The sequence below is a fragment of the Erithacus rubecula genome (assembly GCF_903797595.1).
Source record: "Erithacus rubecula genome assembly, chromosome: 33".
Classification (NCBI taxonomy): Eukaryota; Metazoa; Chordata; class Aves; order Passeriformes; family Muscicapidae; genus Erithacus; species Erithacus rubecula.
In genome coordinates, this window is record NC_136683.1 from 1,169,575 (window position 1) to 1,188,675 (window position 19,101).

Sequence of the window (19,101 nt, forward strand, 5' to 3'; positions counted from 1 at the left end):
GGCTGCTGGACCCTCCCCACCATGCCACAGCCCCTCAATGCATTTTTAGGATACTAAAAATCGGGTTCCCTCTCCACTATTAGTCCCCACAAGAGTTCCTGAAGTTTGGGCAGCTCTGAGCTTCAAACAATGGAAAAGGATCAGTGAGTGGGATGGAGCCCTAGAGTTGCAGGCGTTCCCTCCTTCCCTGCCTCCAAATCACAGCTGCCCCACCCTGGAAAAGGTGCCAGCTCAGGGAACTCGTCAGCTCCTGCCCCACCATAAATATTTATGGGTATCTGCAAATCCCCCAGGACTGCAGGTCTCAGTCCCACCTGGCTGCCAGGGGCCACAGCTGCCTGCTCCTGCCCACGCAGGCTGAGAACATCCCAGAAAAGGCTCTACCTTGTTTACAACTTGGGAAGCCCAGCAGGAGTGGCAGTGTGTGCCCATGGAATCTCAGAGTGCTGCAGGAAACCTGCTCTGCCCCACCTTGGGCAGGGATCTGTCCCAGGATCACCAGACGTGTTCCAGGGATCACTCCTCCACCCCAGGGATTGTTCCCCACCCCAGGGGTTGTTCCCCAGTCCCAGGGGTTGTTCCCCAGTCTCAGGGATTGTTCCCCAGTCCCAGGGATTGTTCCCCAGTCCCAGGGGTTGTTCCCCCATCCCAGGGCTGTTCCCCAGTCCCAGGGGTTGTTCCCCAGTCCCAGGGCTGTTCCCCAGTCCCAGGGATTGTTCCCCAGTCCCAGTGATTGTTCCCCAGTCCCAGGGGCTGTTCCCCAGTCCCAGGGGCTGTTCCCCAGTCTCAGGGATTGTTCCCCAGTCCCAGGGGTTGTTCCCCCATCCCAGGGGCTGTTTCTCCATCAAGGATTGCTCCCTCATCCAGGGGCCAGGGTCCCACAGGACCAGCAGCAGGGACAGGACGAGGAGAGGCAAGCCTGGAAAACCTCTGCAGTGGGGCAGTGGGAATGTGGCAAAGCAGCTTCTCCCAGCTGGTGACTCATCTGTGCCACAGCTCCTCTGCCAAATCACCAGGATAAACACAGCCTGTCTCCTAGCAGGGGAGCTGGAAATAGCCAGCATGATGTACAGAGGATGAGGTCTGCACAGAGCCAGCATCCTGTTGGGCACCAGACCCCAGCAGAGGCATGGAAACAGCTTCCAGCTCTGCCAGCAGCAGTGCCAAAGAGCCCTCCTGGTGCCAGGCCCTGCCACACCTCCTGATCCACTCATGGCATGCTCATCCATGGGCTTGTCCAGCTCACTGGTGTCTCCCAGAGCTGGGCTTCCCCTCCTGGAATTGGGATCTGGCCTTTCCTTGCAGCCTCAATATGAACCACAACTGGGAACCAGGAAAAAGCCTCTCATGGGGAGGCAAACAGACCTAGGATTCCCCAAATCCAAGATGCTCCTGTCCCTCCCCAGCTCCCATCACCAGGAGCACTGCTGGCAGCTGTGGGTGCACAAACTCGAGTGTGGTGGGTCCTGAGCACACCAGGAATCAGCCACACATCCCCTCCCAAGGTCTGGAGGAGACTTTTCTCCTCCTGGATGCAGCAGAGCAAAGACCTGTCACCCTCCTGGTGTCAGCCCTTCATCCTCAGCAGCATCACAGCCAACAGCCACGCTCTGCCCAAAGCTCAGAGCACATTTCTGAGAACAGATAGTGTATTAATTGTTCAGAATTAACAGTGTTGCAGTGCTGGCTGGGGAGCCCCAGCGCTGCTCACTCCCGGTCGGGGCTGGTGACTCATCTCAGGAGCAGAATGGAAATCCCAAATCACCCAGTGACGCTGCTGTTTGGGCTGAGTCCCCCATGGTAACAGCACAGCCCATGCTTTTGGAGGGTGGGTGGCATTACCAGAGGGGTTTCAGAGCTGGAAAAGTGGGGGTTTGTCCTTTTGCCATGTGGGAGTCACTGGGAGGATTGTGGTTTTGGGGAGGTTTGTGTCAGGTATAAATCTGTGTGTCTGCACAGACAAAGGGCAGGATTTATCCTTCAGGGACAGCTGGAAATATAACAACACTGCCTGGAGACCCCCTGCCACCTGTGGGACCCCCTGTTACCCATGGAAATCCTTTTCCCAAGGGGACAGATGCAAAGAAAAAGCAAATTGGAAGGAGGATCAGCCACAGGAGTGCCCAGTGCTGGGAACACACAGAGCCCAGCAAAATTTCCCTATGGGGAATATCTATCACCAAACCCTGGGATACAGGAATGAGCCTCCAGCCTGGCCTGACATGCAAAATGCTGAAACTTCATTTAGCAAACCTGGCCCAGCCCCAGGTGTGTTACCAGAGCTGGTCCTGAAGAGTTGGGAGTTGTTTGCATGGCACTGGAAAAACCTAGCCAGTGTCTGTGCAGATCCTGAGCCCAGGTTTTCCAGAGGGAGGACAGTTCCTTGCTTGAAAAAACTGCACTTTCCACTGAAAAAAAAATCACCAACACTTGAACAGGCTGCCCAGGACAGTGGAGAGATTCCACAGATGTGCAGATGTGGCATTTGGGGACAAAGATTAGTGGTGGCCTTGGCAGGGCTGGGGGAACTTGGTGATCTTGGAGGGCTTTTCCAACCTAAACTGTTCTGTGATTTTATCTCTTGATAAACCTGAACATCTCAACTGCTCAGAACCAACATCAAACACTGGCCAGCCTCACTCACATCCCACCCCAAACTGAACATGCCAACCTGCCTTTTCCAGCTTCCCATGAAATCTTGAATTGGGTTAAAAAGACACTTGATGGCCTGGAATTGAACCATCCTAAATATAGATTAAAGCAATATTATCTTTCATCAAGAAAAAAGAAACTTGCTAAAAATAAAAGCTTGGAATTGAGCTGGAAAAAGAATTTTTTTTTAGATACAACTCAAATATGTCAATACAGCACCTTCCACACTGCTCAATTCCACCTTCTGAGGGCAGGATTTCAGTAGGAGAGATGTGAGAATAAAGCTTTGAGATAATGGAATATCCCAAAATGGAAGGGACCCACAGGGATCATTGATTTCAACTCCTACTCAGGACAGCCCCAAAAATCCCACAATTTGTTTGAGGGTGTTGTCAGCTTGTTTTTCATACCCAGAACTTGCTAACAGTTGGAAGTGTTGCCTATTGCTGACTAAAGTCAAAGCTTTTGGGAAGAGGAGGGAAGAAGGAAATTCCAAGTTTTCATGGCATTACTCTGAAGACTCACCATGGTAGCAAGTGAGTTAATTAATATAGTTAATATACCTAATTATAGTTAATATACCTAATATACATTAATATAGTTAAATTAATGTCATGACAAATTAAGTTTTGGACTGGAAATTTAAGGAGTTTGGCCCAGCCTTCACTATCTCACTCCAACATAGCAAAAACTAGTTTTAAAAGAATTGGGCTAAAACTAAATAGGAAGTTTGTGGGTTTATTGTTTGTTTTGGTTGGTTTTTTTTTTTTTTTCCCACCTAGAACATCTCTGAGTGTTGCCCCTCCATGGAAACCCCAAACATTCCATTCATTTCAACACATCCTTCTGCAGATGAAGGAGAAATGCTAAACCCATAAACTACCATCCCAAAGGATAAAGACAAAGCAGAGATTCCTGGTGTTTCCCTGGGAGATTGGGCATGGCAGGAACCTTACAAAAAAATTAAAAACAGGCAGCTGAGTCACTTGTGTTAGTCATGTCTCCAGCACCAGGAGCTGCTGTTTTGCTGGGAACTGGCCACACAGGCAGGATGTGGAGCAGGGATGGCAATCCCAGCCCCAGGAGCAGGGAAACACTCTGGCACTGTGCAGGTGTGGCTGGAACTCCCCTCTCTGTCCCACCTGCAGCTCCTGAGCCCAAAGAGGGGATGGCAAAGGATGAGGAGGTCACTCTGTACCTGCTGCATCCTCATCATCATCATCATCATCATCATCAATGGAAACCCTGAGCAAGGCAGAAAGGAGCCAAGAGAGGCAAAACAGGGGGTGAGTTCAAGGCCTCCCTTTTCTGCTCAGAAGCAGCAGCAGCAGCAGCAGCAGCTCACCCTGTTTTTCATAAACTGGCTCAGCAAAGCTTCCGGCCAGCAACATTTGCTTAAGAAACAAAGCAGGGGATTGTGTGATCCAGATGCCACAGGTATTCCTGGGAACAAAAGGGTGTGCTATCCTGGCTCCAGCAGCCCAGATAAAGGCAGCCAAGGTGTTTACATTGCCACAAGGTCTGTTTGCATGTGCTGGTGGCAGGTTGAGTCACCGGCAGCTCCAGCTGCTCTTGGGGTGGCTGTGGGGATGGATGTGGACAGGGTGGGAAAGTGCAGCTCAGCACGGGGATGAGCAGCACCAAGGTGACTGTTCTCTGTGCTCTGTGCAGAGCTGCCAGCACAGCTCTGCCCACCTCCCCTGCCAGCCTGCACCGTGCCAGGATGGAGCCCAGAGCTGCTTGGCACGTGGGCAGGAAACAAGCACTTCCCCAGAGCAAAACTGCAGACGTGGCATCCCTAGAAAGCACAATTTAGCCCCAATTGCTGCTTGCACAGCACTGCCTGTGATGACCATGAGATGCTCCAGCCCTGCCATCCCCTCCCTCTGCTCAGCCTCACAGGTTCACAGCACACTCAGCACCAGGCCAGGCACAGTCTGGTGGTTTTTGGCACTGGAACTGCAGAGCTGAGGATGGGCTGCACATCTCTGCCCTGAAAAGGGGCAAAGCACCATGCCCAGAGGTGAGGCTGCTCTGCTCAGCACTCCCCTCCCCTGCTAAAGCCCACAGCATGGAGATTCATCTTAGAAAATTCCCCCAGTTTCTCCCAGTGCAGCCCGCTGGGGGAGCATCCCTGCACCCCGGGGATGCTGCTGGTTATCTGCAGGAAAAGGAAAGGGGCAGAGCGTGACTGCCGGGCTGGGGGGGCCTCCCGATCTCAGCCCTGCGGTGCCACACCCTGGGACACATGGCTGAGCGTGACTCATCCCCTGGGCTGAGCCAGAGGCACTGCAAGAGAGGGGAACACGGGGCTCTGCACAGCGGTGAAGCCCTCAGTGATGATGGGTTTGCTTTGGGCTCCCACCCCTTTTAAAGCCCACATTACACATCCACAGCGAGAGCTTGGATGTTTGGTTGGGTTTATGTGACTCAGATGGGAGAGGGGGTGTCCTTAAGCTGTTAATAAATAAAAACCCCAACAAACTGAAAAGTTCTGCAGCGTGGAGACCGAGCTCTGCCCGGTGGGAATGGAAAGCAGCAGCCAGAACAAGTGGCTGGAGGTGGCCTTTGTGCAAGAGGGAGGAGAGAGCTCTGCTATCAGAACCCTGCTCCTTTAGGCGCTCCTGAGCCACTCCCAGCCCCAGCACAAAAATCCAACAGCTTCAGGAGAGCCCGTGTTTGTTTCTAGCCTGGCTCTGCCACCTCTCCCACAGCACCAACCCATAATTAAGGAGGGTAAGTGCAGGCAGGGCAGCTCCCACCTTGCATCCTGCCTGCTGGGGAACTTTGTCCCTTGTGCTGTTGCAATTCCTAGCAATTCTGTGAAATAGAGCATTGGGGGCAGCTTGGGGGACACCCCAAGCCAAGGGCACCTGCACCTGGGGAAAAAGGTAATTGGTTTATGACAGAGAATGTGAAATGTTGACTCAGCCTCACCAGCAGCAGAGGTGTCCCAACCCCAGCTGGGGTTTGTGGTATCACTGTGGGCTGAGTTCAATGCACTTCATTAACTTCCACACCCTTTGGCTTTCCCCAACACCCACAGCACTGGAGCACACCATGGTTCATGGACGTGCTGTGACACCCTTCATACACAGGAACAAGGAAAAAAAATATATATTTTATTATATATTGTATTATATGGTTTATTATACTCTTACCAAGGACATGGAGTGGCTGGGCACAGCAGAATGGCTTTAAAATGAGAGGGCAGATTTAGGTGAGGTATTAGGAGGAAATTCTTCCCTGTAAGGATGGTGAGGCAGAGCTGTGGCTGCTCTATCCCTGCGAGGACAAGGCTTCTCCTGGGTGGCTGTCACACAGATGTCCCTGCAGCTGTCACTGCGCCAGGTGGGGCTGCCAGGCTCTGCCAGCCCCCACAGTTGTTCAGCTTCACACTGGGGATATTCAGCCCTGGGCAGGGAGGGGAAGGGGGCAGAGGCAGGTGGGCACCCAGCCCTGACACCATGCTGTGTGATGGCAGCTGTTGACAGGGACAGGTTTTACATGGCACCAGCCTCAGCTGTTTGGGAACGTGCTGAGCTGGTCACAAAGGAACAGGCTCAGCAAATATCAGAGCAGGATGGTGAAACAGGTACTGCAGCCAGTGGTGGGACAGTAGAAGGTGATCCCCAGCTCATCCTGAACCCACTGGGCTGACACTTCCTGGGGAATACTCCAACACAGCTCTAATTTTGGCCAGGATCAGAGGGAGAACTCTGGTGACTTCCTCCTGTCCTTGCCAGCAGCACAGAAGGAAGCTGCATCTCCCAAAGGGCATGAATTCAGCAGAATACAGAGCTGGCAGCCATCCCACATGTCCCACCCTCTCTGTCTGCATTCCTGAGCACATGGGAACAGCCCCCTGTCCTCTGGAGTCTGAGTGCTGATGGGATTCAGACTGAAGTGACACGTGCAAGGCTGAAAAACACTTGTGGGACCAAGGCAGGCTGGGCTGGGCTGGGCTGTCAGGGATGGATCCCTTCCCACACCAAACCCAGCCCTGATTCTCTTTGCAATCGCTTCTCTTTAATCCCCAGCTCCAAGAATAAGGTCCTTAATTTACCAGAGTGGATCCTGTCTTCTTAAATACATATAAAGCAACAGGAATTCCTCTCACTCCCCCTCATCTCTGGAAAAATTGAGGGAATGAGTGGCTAGGAGACACTGGCAAACACAGCAGTGGGAGCAAGATCACAAACCAAAAGTGCTGGAGCGTGTTTCTCTGCCACAACTTTTCTGGGAAAGAAGAGAGGCTGGATGTTTGCACAGGCCAGAATTCCTCTGCACTGGGAACAGCTAATGAAAACCTTCACCTCACAGACACGTCCTGCCTCGCTCCAGCCCTGCCAGGCATGCCCAGCCCTCCTGAGCTGCAGATGTCAAGGGACAGCCAATGTGTCCACAGGGCTGGAGAATCAGGGTGGGGTGTTTCAGAGGGTCCCAGAGGGCTGGATCAGCCTGGCTCTGCATTGGTGACTCCCCCAAAGTGTCCCCAGCTGCACAAGCTGCTCTTTGTTTGCTCCAAAAGGGCAAAGCCTCCTCCCAGCCAAAGCATTCCCTCCCTGGCAGGGATTCCACCAGGCAGTGGGGGAGAAGCCCAGGAGCCTGAGGTTTCACCCCACGCAAAATGTTCCAGCACCAGCTCATTGCTGCAGAAGGGAGTGTGTGCCCCCCCACACCTACTCACAGCACTGAGCCTTAATTCTTTTTCCTCCCTTTTTTTACAACTAAACAAGTTTTGTTTACCTGCTCCTGCCTGGAGGGTCATTGCTGAACAAAGCATGAGGCAAAACCCCCCTGGGCTGGGGAAGGGTTGTGGAGTTCACCTCCCTTGCTCTGCTGCTGGATGAGCTTCCAGCCTCCACAGCAGCGTTTGGGAAACAGGAGATTTGTCCTCATTAGGGGCAGGGATGAGATCCAGGCCCCGGGAGGAAGAGGCACTGGCTTAATCAGGTTAGGGGCTGCAATTCAGGAAGGCATTGTTCATCACCATGGTACTAACAAGGGCTGGTTCCTGCCTTGGAGGGGGGAGCTGGTCACTGTGTGGCCATCACACGGCCACTCCTCACCCACGGAGTGGGCACTGAATTCCTCAGGGACTGAAGGTGTCCAAGGGCTGTGTTTTACACCCCTGCATCCCCAGACTGGGGCTTGCACTGACAAATGGCAGTGACAAATGCAAATGGGAGCAAGGCAAGGGCTGTGGCTCTGTTCACCCTGTGAGTCAGAAGCCAGCTTAAGGAGAGGGGGGCAATGGGCAGGACCAGGCACAGAGCATCTCTCTGGTGCCAAGCTGGAATCCAGGTGTCCTCCAAGGAGGGGGACAGAAGCTCAAGGTCACCAGGGACAGGGGCATTTCAGACTAGTCCTATCTCTGCCCACGGCCTGGGAGGGAATAGTGCTGGTGTTGCCAGCACTCCTGAGTCACCAGCCACCCTCACTACACCCCTCTGCTCTGCCTGAGGCCATCCAGAGCTGGGGACAGGTGTGGCACCGGGACAGGCAGGATTGCCCAGAGGGGTGAGGGGTGCTTTGGGACCCCCCTCCTGGATCACCACTGGAAGCAGCCAAAGAATCCCACTGGGAGCTTCCCCAAGAGAAGAGCAGCTGCCCAGGAGCAGAGGGCAGGCAGCTCAGACCCTCCTCCACCCATGCAGCTCTTGCACTCACGCCTCGGTACTGGTTAGACTGGTCTCGTGTTTCCACACCTTGTCCCCCTCCAGTCAGCGGTTTCCCCACCCCAGACAGAGCACCCAGGACCCGGGATCGTGTCACATCACTCGTCATGCCCTGGCACCCCGGCCCCCCGCCCTCCCTCTGTGCCGCCGAGACAACCCCGGCAGGGGCAGTGGCGATGCTGATAAGGCGGCCCCGAGCGCCTGCCCTGCTGGAGATACTCGGCGCTTCCCCAGGGCTGACGGGCACGGCGAGGGCTGCACAGAGCTGCCAGTTACTCATTAGCCAAAGTCTGAGTGTGTCAAGGACAGTGAAGTGACCCCAGAGCAGGTGCTGGTCCGAGGGCTCAGGGTGGGCACATCCCTGCCCAGCTGCAGAACATCTGGGCAGGGCTCTCTGATCCCACCAGCAGTTCTGACCCCTCCGAGGGCTCGGCTCGTGGCTGCCCTATTCCCTCATGTCCCAGAGATTCGGGACACCCCAAACTGAGCCCAGTCTGCAGCCGATTGCGCTTCTCCCTGAGGCAGCCCCGCCACACCGAGCGGGCCCCCAGGGACACAAGATGAGCCGCAGCCTCCTTGCAAAACTTTTGGGGTTGGAGAGCAGCCCTGATACCGCGCTCTAGGAAGACAGGACAAACCAGAGGCAGGAACGAACAGCACCGGCTTCCCCCGCATCTCCGCTCTCCCATCTCACCAGCCGTGACTCAGAGATGATTCAACACGGAAACACCCCAGTCCCCTGGAGCCAAAACCCACCGAAACCCATCTCTCGAGCACAAGCTGCTCTTCGGGAACCCCCGCGAGTCACGGCACTTTTTCAGGGGATTTGTCAGCGCCCGGGAAGAAGCACAGAAGCTCCCGGGGCGCAGCCCATCGCAGGGAAAAATTCCACATCCGTTTTCCACACGGCCGGCTCCACAGCGCAGCCAGCGCCCAGCTCCCCTCCACTCACTGCTGCGGGCCGGGCATTTTTTTCCAGCCCTCGAAAGATTGTGGCCAAGATAATTCTGCGTTTGTATAAGGCAGAAAAAAAGCCTTTAGACAGCTCAGCTCTTCTTCTCACCAGCATCCGGATCCTTGGGATCCGGGAGCAGGGATCTGGCGAGCAGCGAGCCGCTTTATCCGAGGACGAAGCTGCAGCAGCGCACGGGAAATAGAAATCTAAATATAACACATGGCTTTCGGAGACGGCTGAAACAGCCAGCGCAGCCCCTCCCGCCCAGGTAGAATGTTTATGGCATCTACTAAGGAAGTTAATTTTAGCCTCATTTGGTACAGGCTCAAAACGAGGTGTCCAGAATAAAAGGCAAAAGATCAAATGGAGTAAGAGGGGGCTGTCCCGCCACTGCCCAGCCCGGATCCGGCTGCGAGCCAAAGTCGATGACGGAAAGGGATCCGCTCGTTCCTTGCTTGGAGCGGGATTCGGGGAACTGCAGGGACACATCCCGACCCTGCACGGGCTGGCAGAGCCCGGGGGAAGCCCAGTGCCAGCCCCTTCCTGGCCAGCAGTGACACTGGCCAGGGAGCCCCGTGTCCTCAGGGGACCTGTGCTGGTAGCCGGTGACAGCCCTGAGGACGGCAGTGGCAGCAAGGAGGGGGTCCACGAGGGGGACATTTCTGATGGCAGGGAGGGAAAGAAACCAACCCGATGGGAAGCGCCTGGAGGAAATCGTGCCTCAGCGCGGACTGGGAGCATCTGGACATCGCCCAGTGACAGCTGGTGGGAGGGGGACACGTGTGCTGCCCGAACACCGATCCCCCAAAACCAGGCACCCCACAGAGTGGGAGCAGCTTGGCACAGGGAGGGTTAAAGCAAACAAAACCTGGAGCAGGTTCTTTAAACGGTGCCAAAGACAGCAAAGGAAAATAGGACGAGCAGGCGAAATCTGTAGGCAGGACAGAGCCAGCTGGCTGGCAGCGCTCCCCGGGCTGTGCCGGAGCGTGTTTAGGAATAGCTCCAGCATGACGAAGGCACAGGGGCCGCCAGCCCGGCGCTCGGGCCCGAAGAACACGGACCCAACCGGGGGCCCAGGGCACGGCTGCTCAGCCCCAGCCCCGAGCGCCCCAGCTCTGCCCCCAAATCCCCGCTCCAAGGGCATCCCGGCCAAAGATGGCGCTTGGAATGAGAGCAGGAATGACGAGAGAGCTTCTCTGTCACAGACACTCCAGCCCCGGCCAGGCCACGGATTTTTCCTCTCTCTCCCTGCCTCCTCCAAGTCGCTCTCTCCCGGCTCCCTGCCAAGCATGACGGCAGCACCCGTCCCGCCGAGTTCCCCCGCATCCCCAGGGCACTCACCGCGCTTTCAGCTCCTTGTGCTCCTCCCGGACTTTACTGAGCTCCAGCTGCAGCCGCGCTCTCTCCTTGGCCACCGAATCCAAGGTCTTGCGGGCATCCGCCAGCTCCGACTCGTAGGCAGCCTTGATGCCCGAGACCTCTCGGCTCACCACCTCCTCGGACTCGGTGATGCGGAGCCTCAGGCCGGCGTTCTCCAGCTCCAGCGAGCGCACCTTGTCGATGTAGACGGCCAAGCGGTCATTGAGCTCCTGCAGGTCCTCCTTCTCCTGCAGGCGGGTGATGCGCGTGGGGGACAAGGGGGTCCCCGAAGCCCCGCTGCGGGTGCTCCTTTTCTGGGAAGGCGTCGCCATGGGGTCCGGCGTCGAGGTTCAGGGCAGGGCTCAGGTCACGGCGCGATGTCCCACGCCACCCCCCACAGCTGTCGCGGCAGCTCCCGGTGCCGAAGTGACTCGCTTATATCCCAGCTGGGCTGTGCACCGGGAGGAGGAGCTGCGAGGCGGCGGCGGGTGGAGTTATCCAAAACCTGGGTGGAGACAACTCGCATCAGTCCCAGCCCTTCCTTAGGAAAGGCTGGGAAAATATCCCGGGGTAAAGGGGCTTAGGGAGGGCGTCTCTGGGGGCGCAATCCGGGGTAACCCCCTTGCACACCCCGACAGAGGCTATATTGCAGTCTGGGGAGACTTGAACGGGGAAAAGGGTACCCTGAGAGTGGCTGCAATGAGGGGGAGCGGCCAGGCACCCCCAAGAGCCTTGGGCTGAGCACCTCCAGGCCACTGCTGTCCCATAGGACAGCATCTTAGCAGCACCCCAGGGTGCAGGGGGTCCTGGCACATCCTGGATTCAGGAGCCACAGGCTGCACAGGACTCTGGGGTACCTGAAACTCTGGGGTCCAGGGACACAACTACAGCCCCAGGTCACCAAAAACACTCTGGTCTGGATTCCCCTGAATGCTGAGACATCCCATACAAAGAGTTCTGGGGCACCAAAGAATACCCCTACCCACATACCCACTTCCTTGCACTGGTTTTGCCCAGTTCTCTCAGCACTGCTTGTCCTCATTTCCCAGTTCTCCTCAGTGCCAGCTGTGCCAGTTTGTAACTCCCCAAATTCTGAGCACCAGTTGAGCCCCCACCCCAATTCCCTGTGCTGCTCCCTGTTCTCCTGCCTCCCACTTCCAGCCCTCTCCATTCCCAACCACCCTCCCAGTAATGCTGGCTCCCAGCAGGGGTGATTCCCAGCCCTTCCAGGGTCCGGGATGCTCGTGATTTCCAGATCTGCCAAATGCTTCTGGGCACTCCCAGTGCTACCACACAGAGGGTGTCCCCTCCTCGGACTTCAATCCCGTCCCTGCGTTGTGCTGTGGAGCCAAACCCTCCCGTGTGTGAGAATTGGGGATAAAATGACAATGGGAATGGAAAAGCAACCCTTTTACAGCCTACAAATGAAGGGTGGGTGGGGGTCCCGGGGGGTCCAGATTCCTCCTTGTGAGCTCCTGCTTGGAAAGTTGGGCTCTGCGGCAAGGAAAGCTGGGGCGGGCAGCTGCACCTGGCAGCTGGGGACACTGGCGACAGCCGGAGCACCCTAAAGGAGACCCCCCCGCCCACCATTCCCTGCGAACAAAGGGGTCCAAGGTCAAGGGCACAGCGTACCCGAGGCTCCTCCCGAGCCACGGCCGCCCGGCTCCTCCTGCCCGTGCTGCAATCCAAGCTCAATTTGCTTCTCGGCTCAGGGGGGAGCAGCAGAACCGCAGGCAGGCTGAGAATGACTCACACAGCAACGGAGCAACACACGCAAACACACGGAGCACACACAGGACACACGCGTGTGCGTCTCCGTCAATGATTAACCCGCTGGCAGCCGCTCAGCCCCGCCTGCCCTGCACGGGAGCGAGCGAAGGAAGGAACCTCGGCAACGATCCAGGGCCAAACTTTCAAAAAGCAACAGCTCGATGCAACAGTTCCATTCCGGGAATCGGAAAGGAAAGGGGAGAAATGGTGGTGATGGGGGGGTGAGGAGGGTGTCAGCTGGGGACAGCCCTCCTGGCTCTGCCATATGGGGGTTGGGATTCTCCTTCCTTCCCCCGTTCTCGCTCCCCTTCCCCAGCCTGGCTGTGCATGGAGGAGCCCCATGAGCGCTGCGGGCAGGGGGTGATTGTGCCACCACCCACCCGGCACTGCTGTCCCTGCATCTCCAGCGGGCTCTGCGCTCCTTCGCTCCACTCCTTTGTTCAGTTCCACACAAATCCCTCCTTCCCTGCCTCCTTGCTGTCCTTCCCCAGCTGTCCTTCCTTGCGCACACCTTTCCTTCCTCCTCCCTTCCCCGGCGGGGGGACACGGTGCGTGTGACACACCGAGGCAGGTGACAGCGGGCAGGACCCTGTGGCCGGGCCAGGAACAGCCAGGGCTGGTGGCCACGGTGGCCACGGTGTCCCCTCCTCCCATCGCAGGGCGGGTGACGCTCGGGGCTGCGGGACGCGCGGAGCCGCCCGCCCTGCGCGCCACCGCTCCGTTTTTTGTTTTGTTTTTTTTTTTTTGTTTTGTTTTGATTCAAACAGTGACCCCAGCGCGGCCGTTTGGCCTCAGGGTGCTCCCTCAGCAGGAGGTACCCGCCAGGGTCCGGGGCATCCACGGGGGCACAGTCCAGGGTATTTCCAGGGTCACCAACGGCGGGGCTGAAGCTTCCGTGCCTTAATATTGGAAACGGCATCGAGGGTAAAGGCAGGGAGGGAGCAGCTTGAGCAACAGCTGGAAATCACAGCTAAGGGTCACTGGCACAGCCTGTCGCTGAGCTGGCACCGCTGGCACCTCCTGGCTCCTGCTGTGAACGGGACCCCGGCCCAGTATTCCACATTTCGCAGCCCGGGGGATCAAACCTCAGCAGGACAGGGCGGGGGTCCAGGGGCAGCCTGCAGTGAAGAGCCCCCAGGGAGGGTCAGACTTCAGCTCCTCCGCAGTGGTTGCTCCACACACGGCTCCCCGGCAGTGCTGTCCCTCTGCAAACCCCCTCCTGGGCACGGACAGACCCCTGCTGCCCCCTCTGCCACCACCCCCGGGGACAGGAGCATCCCAACCCGCCAGCCCAGCCCGGAGCTGGGCACTGCTCTGGCACTTGGGCAAGGCAGGGGGGCTTAACTCTAACCAGATGAGGCAGGAGGAGTGGCAGTGCTCCACAGGCACGGTGCTTCAACCCACTAACAGAGATTTCTCCAGGTTCTGTGTGCACCCAGGAACTCAGAACGCTGCAGCAGAATCACGGGCAGGGCAGGGACAGGGTAGGAACACGGGGCTCCAGGAGAGGCTCCAGCAGAGGCTGGATCCCACTCCTGTGACTCAGAAGGCAGAAAGCAGCCACATCCCTGGAATTTCAACGCACTTCCTGCTCTTTAGCCTCCAAAAAAAAAAAAAAAAGCCCAGTTTTGGGGCCTGTAGTTGATACAATTCCGTGATACAAACGACATGAGGGCAGTAGTGAAGCTCGGTTTGGGAGCAACAAGAGGAGCTGCAATTCCAGGGACCCCCCAATCCCTGTCTGCTCCTCATGGAGGAGTGCAGGAAGGGCAGGAGCTGTGGGGTCAGACACTGTCCCTGTGGCTGCTCTTCTGATGGGTTTTCAGGTCTTTTAGGCTCTTTGCAAGGACCCTGGGGGTCTCTTCCTAGACTGCACATGGTGCAGAGCAGCCCAGGGCTGAGCAACTTGTCTCCCAGACACCTTCCAAGTTGTCTCCCAGCCAATGTACTCCCCTCAATCCTGCTCCCAGCTCAGGGCCATTTCTCCTTTCTAGGGCAGGCACACCTCATCTTCAAATGGGGTTTTTCCCCTCTAAACCCATTCTTCTGGCTAAGGCCACCCTGAGCCCTACAGCCCCACACACCTCACTACCCAGGAGAAGACCCCAGCCTCAAATTTTTCTCCCATCTGATCCCAGAAGGATGAAAATCACTGGGTGGGATGCACACAGCAGTCCCAATCCCAATCCCTCCCAGACCTGCCTAAGTGACACACCCAAGTATGCACAGATGGATGGTGGTACAGGCAGAAATGGGATGTAGAGAAGAGTGAATGGCTTTAAACTGAAAAAGGGAAGGTTTAGAGGAGATGTAGGAAGGAAATTGTTCCCTGTGAGGGAGGTGAGGCATCAGCACAGGGTGCCCAGAGCAGCTGTGGCTGCCCCATCCCTGCAAGTGTCTGAGGACAGAGCTGGGAGCAGCCTGGGACAGTGAAAGGTGTCCCTGCCCATGGCAGAGGTGGAATGAGATGAGCTTTATTGTCCCTTTCAATCCAAAGGAGCCTGTGACTCCAGGATCTCCCCATCCAGCATCCTGACCCATCACACCGTGCCCGGCATCCTGCTGACCCCAAGACCCAGCTGCAATGGGCTTCAGTTCCCCCCATCCAACAATCTGTGCACATAAGGGGGTTGGGGTGTGTGCACAGAGGAGTTTTAATTAGCTAATAATCTTTAATAGGGTTTAATTGCCTTGTTATAGAAGGTAATTACAGCGATACATCAATTAGAGCTGTAAAATTAATAGATTTACCAGTTGTATTTATTGAGGAGCTGCGAGTGGCAGCAGCCAGGGCAGAGCTGGTGGCTGAGCTCTGATATCCAAGCAGAGCAGCCACCAAGCCTCTCTGGCATGGATCCACCCAGGACAATCTGAGAACCACCAGCAAACTGCCCCAGCAGCAGCAGCCAGGCAGAGCAGATGGACAGAAAGCCAGAGGGGAACATGAGGCTCTGTAGGTGCAGGCTCAGCCTCAGGGGAGTGTTTTCTGAGTGTGCAGCTTGCTCCAAGCTGTCCCAGAGCCTCCCAACCTCCAAGCACGGGGTGCTGTGGTCAGACTGCCAAGAGGCAAGTGGTGACCCAATGGAAAATGCATCTCATGGCTTCCCATCAGAAGCATTTAAAGGAAGAGCTGTTCTGGTGCTCTGTGCTCTGTCCTCCTTTATTCACTGCATGGGTTAAGTACAAGGGGATCAGGGATGAGATGTTGAGCCCTCCTGCCCCTTTTCCAGCTTTGCTGATCCTTCTATTGAGCAGGATCAGCCTATTTTCCATAAAGTCAGTAGACCACAGGAACATCTGCTCAAAATATCCCATTTCACTGAAAGAAGTGTTTCTGAGCACTTAAAATCCCAAACGAAGGAGTTCCCTGCTCCCCACAGCCCCCAGCACTGGGGGTCATGCTCACATTCTCATGACCAGCTCTCCCAAAGCAGTGAGCTTGGTGCCTGCAGGAAAAGCCAAAAGACAATGGGCTGGCAGGAGCCCAGGCCAGTATGGGGCAGAGGGATGGGGGTTCACACACACACAGACACCAGCCTGGATGTGCCCCATTAAATGCCACCTTGAACAGCCCCCAAACCCACAGTGACTGGCAGCACCCTGGCTCACCCCCATCAATCCTGAGGGGGGGACCCAAAGGAGTTAAAAAATCCCTTTGTGCTTTGCCCAGACACCTGGGGCAAATTAGGGGAACCTCGGCAGAGCTGGAAATGAGTTTTTTCTTCCCACACTGCAGCAGCAGAGTCATCTCACCCTGGCATGCAGAGCACTGAGCCCCTCAGCACCAGCAGAGGATGTGGATCTGCCTGGCTCACCCCAGGCCAGAGGAACCTCAGTTTCCTGGCAGGGCAGTGGAGGTGCTGAGGGGATGTTTGTGCAGAATGGAGCTGGAGAGGATCCAGGCCACTGGCAGGGCTCAGCCCTCCCCAGTGCCACATTGAAGGTGGATAAAAGCCATCCTGCCTCCAGGGCTCACCACAGCCCTGCTGAACTTGCCCAGCATCCTCCAGGATGCCAGCCCAGCCCCAAATCTGGCCTGAGGGCACAAGTCCCTGGGTTGGCAGAGCTCCCAGCACCTTCACTCTACTCTGGGGAAGCCCCAGGACAGCTTCTGATGTAAGGAACTGCAGCCCAGGGCTGCTGCTGCTGCTGCAATAAAACATCCTCCTGCTCCATTGGACCCCTCCATTGCTTGGGGCTTTAAGAATCCCACAAGAAAAATCTCAAGGAAGAATTTCAGGATGAATTATTCCCACCTCTATGTGACATCTTCCCATTTTACACTTTGCCCATGTGCAGTGTCCAGCTGTGCCCCTCTGCTCCAGCTGCAGGGATCAAAACTCAGCTTTGTTGGAAATGGAGAGCAACCCCCTCATTCCTGCTGCCCTGGGGAAGGGATGGAGACAGGGACAAGGCACATGAGCTGGGACAAACACCTGGAGCCCCACACTGGCTGTGCAGGTATTCACATCCCTTCCCAGCACCTCTGAAAGCTCCTGGTGCAGAAGGGACAGAGCAGACACAGCCCATATTTCCAAACCATATCCCATCTCCCCAGCAGCCTTCATGCTGCTCCAGCTCCTCAGGGAAGGGCCATGTCAGTGACCAGCTGGATCATTCCCCCCTGGCAGAGGGAAATCAAACCCAGTTCTCAGCACCTTGAGGTTTTCTTATGCCAGAGATGTTTTATAAACTCACTGCTCCTCCAAACCCAGCATCTTATCCCTGTTTGTCCTTTGGCCACCCTGTCAGCAATGAGCACCTCAGTGTCAGCACATCCTTCCAGAAACATCCCAAATGTTTTCTGATAAAGTGTGGTGTTAGCTCATTTCAGCTCAGAATGACATGGAACTCTCCATTCTTCCATTCTTTCCTTCCAAATCTGCCACCTTAGCTGCTGCAGAGGCAGCTCCAAGCAATGTTAACAAGCTCAGAAAGGAGGATTCCATGGGAAAAAAAAAAACCCCATAGAATTATGGAATTATTATTATTCAATTCCACAGAATTTTGGAATATCCTGAGCTGGACCCACAAGGGTCATGAGTCCAGCTGCTGGCCCTGCACAGACACCCCAACAACCCCACCTTGTGCATTTTCCAAATGCTGCTGGAGCTCTGGCAGCAGTGACCATTCCCTGGGGAGCCTGTGCAGTGCTCCCTTGGGGAGGGGAATATCCTGATATCCAGCCTGACCCTCCCCTGGCACAGCTCCAGCTGCTGTGGGGGTTGCTGAGCACCTTTCCCCCTCCCCACACTCTGGATTTCCTGGAGATGAATACATTGCTGCCTGAATTCATCAGCAGGAAAAGCTGCCAGCCCTGCCAGGTGTGTCCACAGCCACTTCCATCCATTTCCATCCACAGAGCTTTCTGCAGCAGGGCTGTTTTCCTGCTGTTCACTCCACTTCTCCCCATTTGTGGAGGGGCAGCATGATGTGGCTAGTTGGCTTCACCACATTTAGTGACCAAAAAAGGCAAATAAAAAAAAAATAACACTCAAAATAGTACAAAACTTAAGTGCTGGGAGAGTCCTTCAGACTAAAGGAGAAAATGAAAATGGGTTCAGTTGTAGAAATTAGAGCAGGACACTGCACAAAGCCAGAGTGAGGCATGAGGGGGGTGTGGGACTCACTATTATCCCTGCACAGACAGAACAGCTCTGAGGCTGCTCTCATCCCAGCTGGGAGCTTCAAGTCTTTTCCCAAAACAGGGTGCAGAAATCTGACCCATGGGGAAAGCTCTGGAAAGGGCCTGGAGCCCCAAAATATCCTCAAGGAGACCCTGAGCTGTGGAGGAATCTGGAGCTGGCAGCATGGGACAGAGGCAGAGCAGCTCCACGGCCAAGCTCACCTGTGCTGCTCACTGGAGCTGCTCCTACAGCATCCCCAGCCCAGCAGGCAGAGCAGCAGAGGGAGTTTTTTAATGGGGTTTGGACAAAAAAGGCAGTAGAGGCTGGAGATGAGCAGATTAACATCAAAGGAAAAATGTGATCAAGAAGTTCTTCATGGCAGTTTGTCCCAGGCTGGAGAGGCTGTGGCCAAAGAGGCTCCCCATGAATCACTGCTGGCAGAGCCAGGACTGGCTGTTTGTTTGCCTGTTGCCAAGGGCTGTGGGCTGGGAGCCCTGTGCCTCAGGAGAATTTGGGATGGGGAGCTGGGGGATCCCTGCTGGGCTCAGAGCTGAGACCACAGGGTGGGGATGGGCTGGGCAGGGTGGAGCTTGTGGTGCCAGGGAAGGGAACTGGGCTGGTGGAGATCCCAGTTGCTGCAGGGAGCAGCAGGATGGAGGCTGTGGGGGCCAGTGGCAGCAGAAGCAGAGGGTGACACACACCAGCCCAAAGAACCACTGCACAAGGGGGGCTGGAGGACAGATCCCACTGGGAATGACTCATCAACAACCAGAAAACAGCCTTGGCTCCAAGGACAGACAGCATCAAACTGCCTCTTGCTCCATGCTGGAGGTGAGTTCCTCTCTCCACTGCCTCCATTTCTGCCCTTTGCCTTTCTCTGTGCAAAGCCTGGCCCCACTCACTGGATCTGCCTGCCTGCAGTGCTCAGCCCAAGTGCTGAAACATCCCCTCCACCCTCCAGTGAGGTGTGGGGTGTTCAGAGCTCATCTGCCAATGATGCAGACCTCTGTGCCTCAGTTTCTCCATTTGCCAGGCTGGCTTCAGCACATTCTTCCAT

The 19,101-nt window shown here is 56.0% G+C and overlaps 1 protein-coding gene across 2 annotated transcripts in view; it reads right to left on the reverse strand.

Moving 5' to 3' along the window:
* The window catches only part of LMNA (lamin A/C), a 42,882-nt gene extending 31,768 nt beyond the window's left edge, over nucleotides 1–11,114 (reverse strand). For both annotated transcript variants that reach the window (XR_013777031.1, XM_079329382.1), the window contains exon 1: nucleotides 10,630–11,114. Coding sequence is in view for 1 of the 2 variants with exons in the window: in XM_079329382.1 (XP_079185508.1) it covers nucleotides 10,630–10,979 (350 nt within the window). In the remaining variant the exon portion in view is untranslated. The remainder of the gene's footprint in view (nucleotides 1–10,629) is intronic.
* Nucleotides 11,115–19,101: the final 7,987 nt, after the last annotated feature.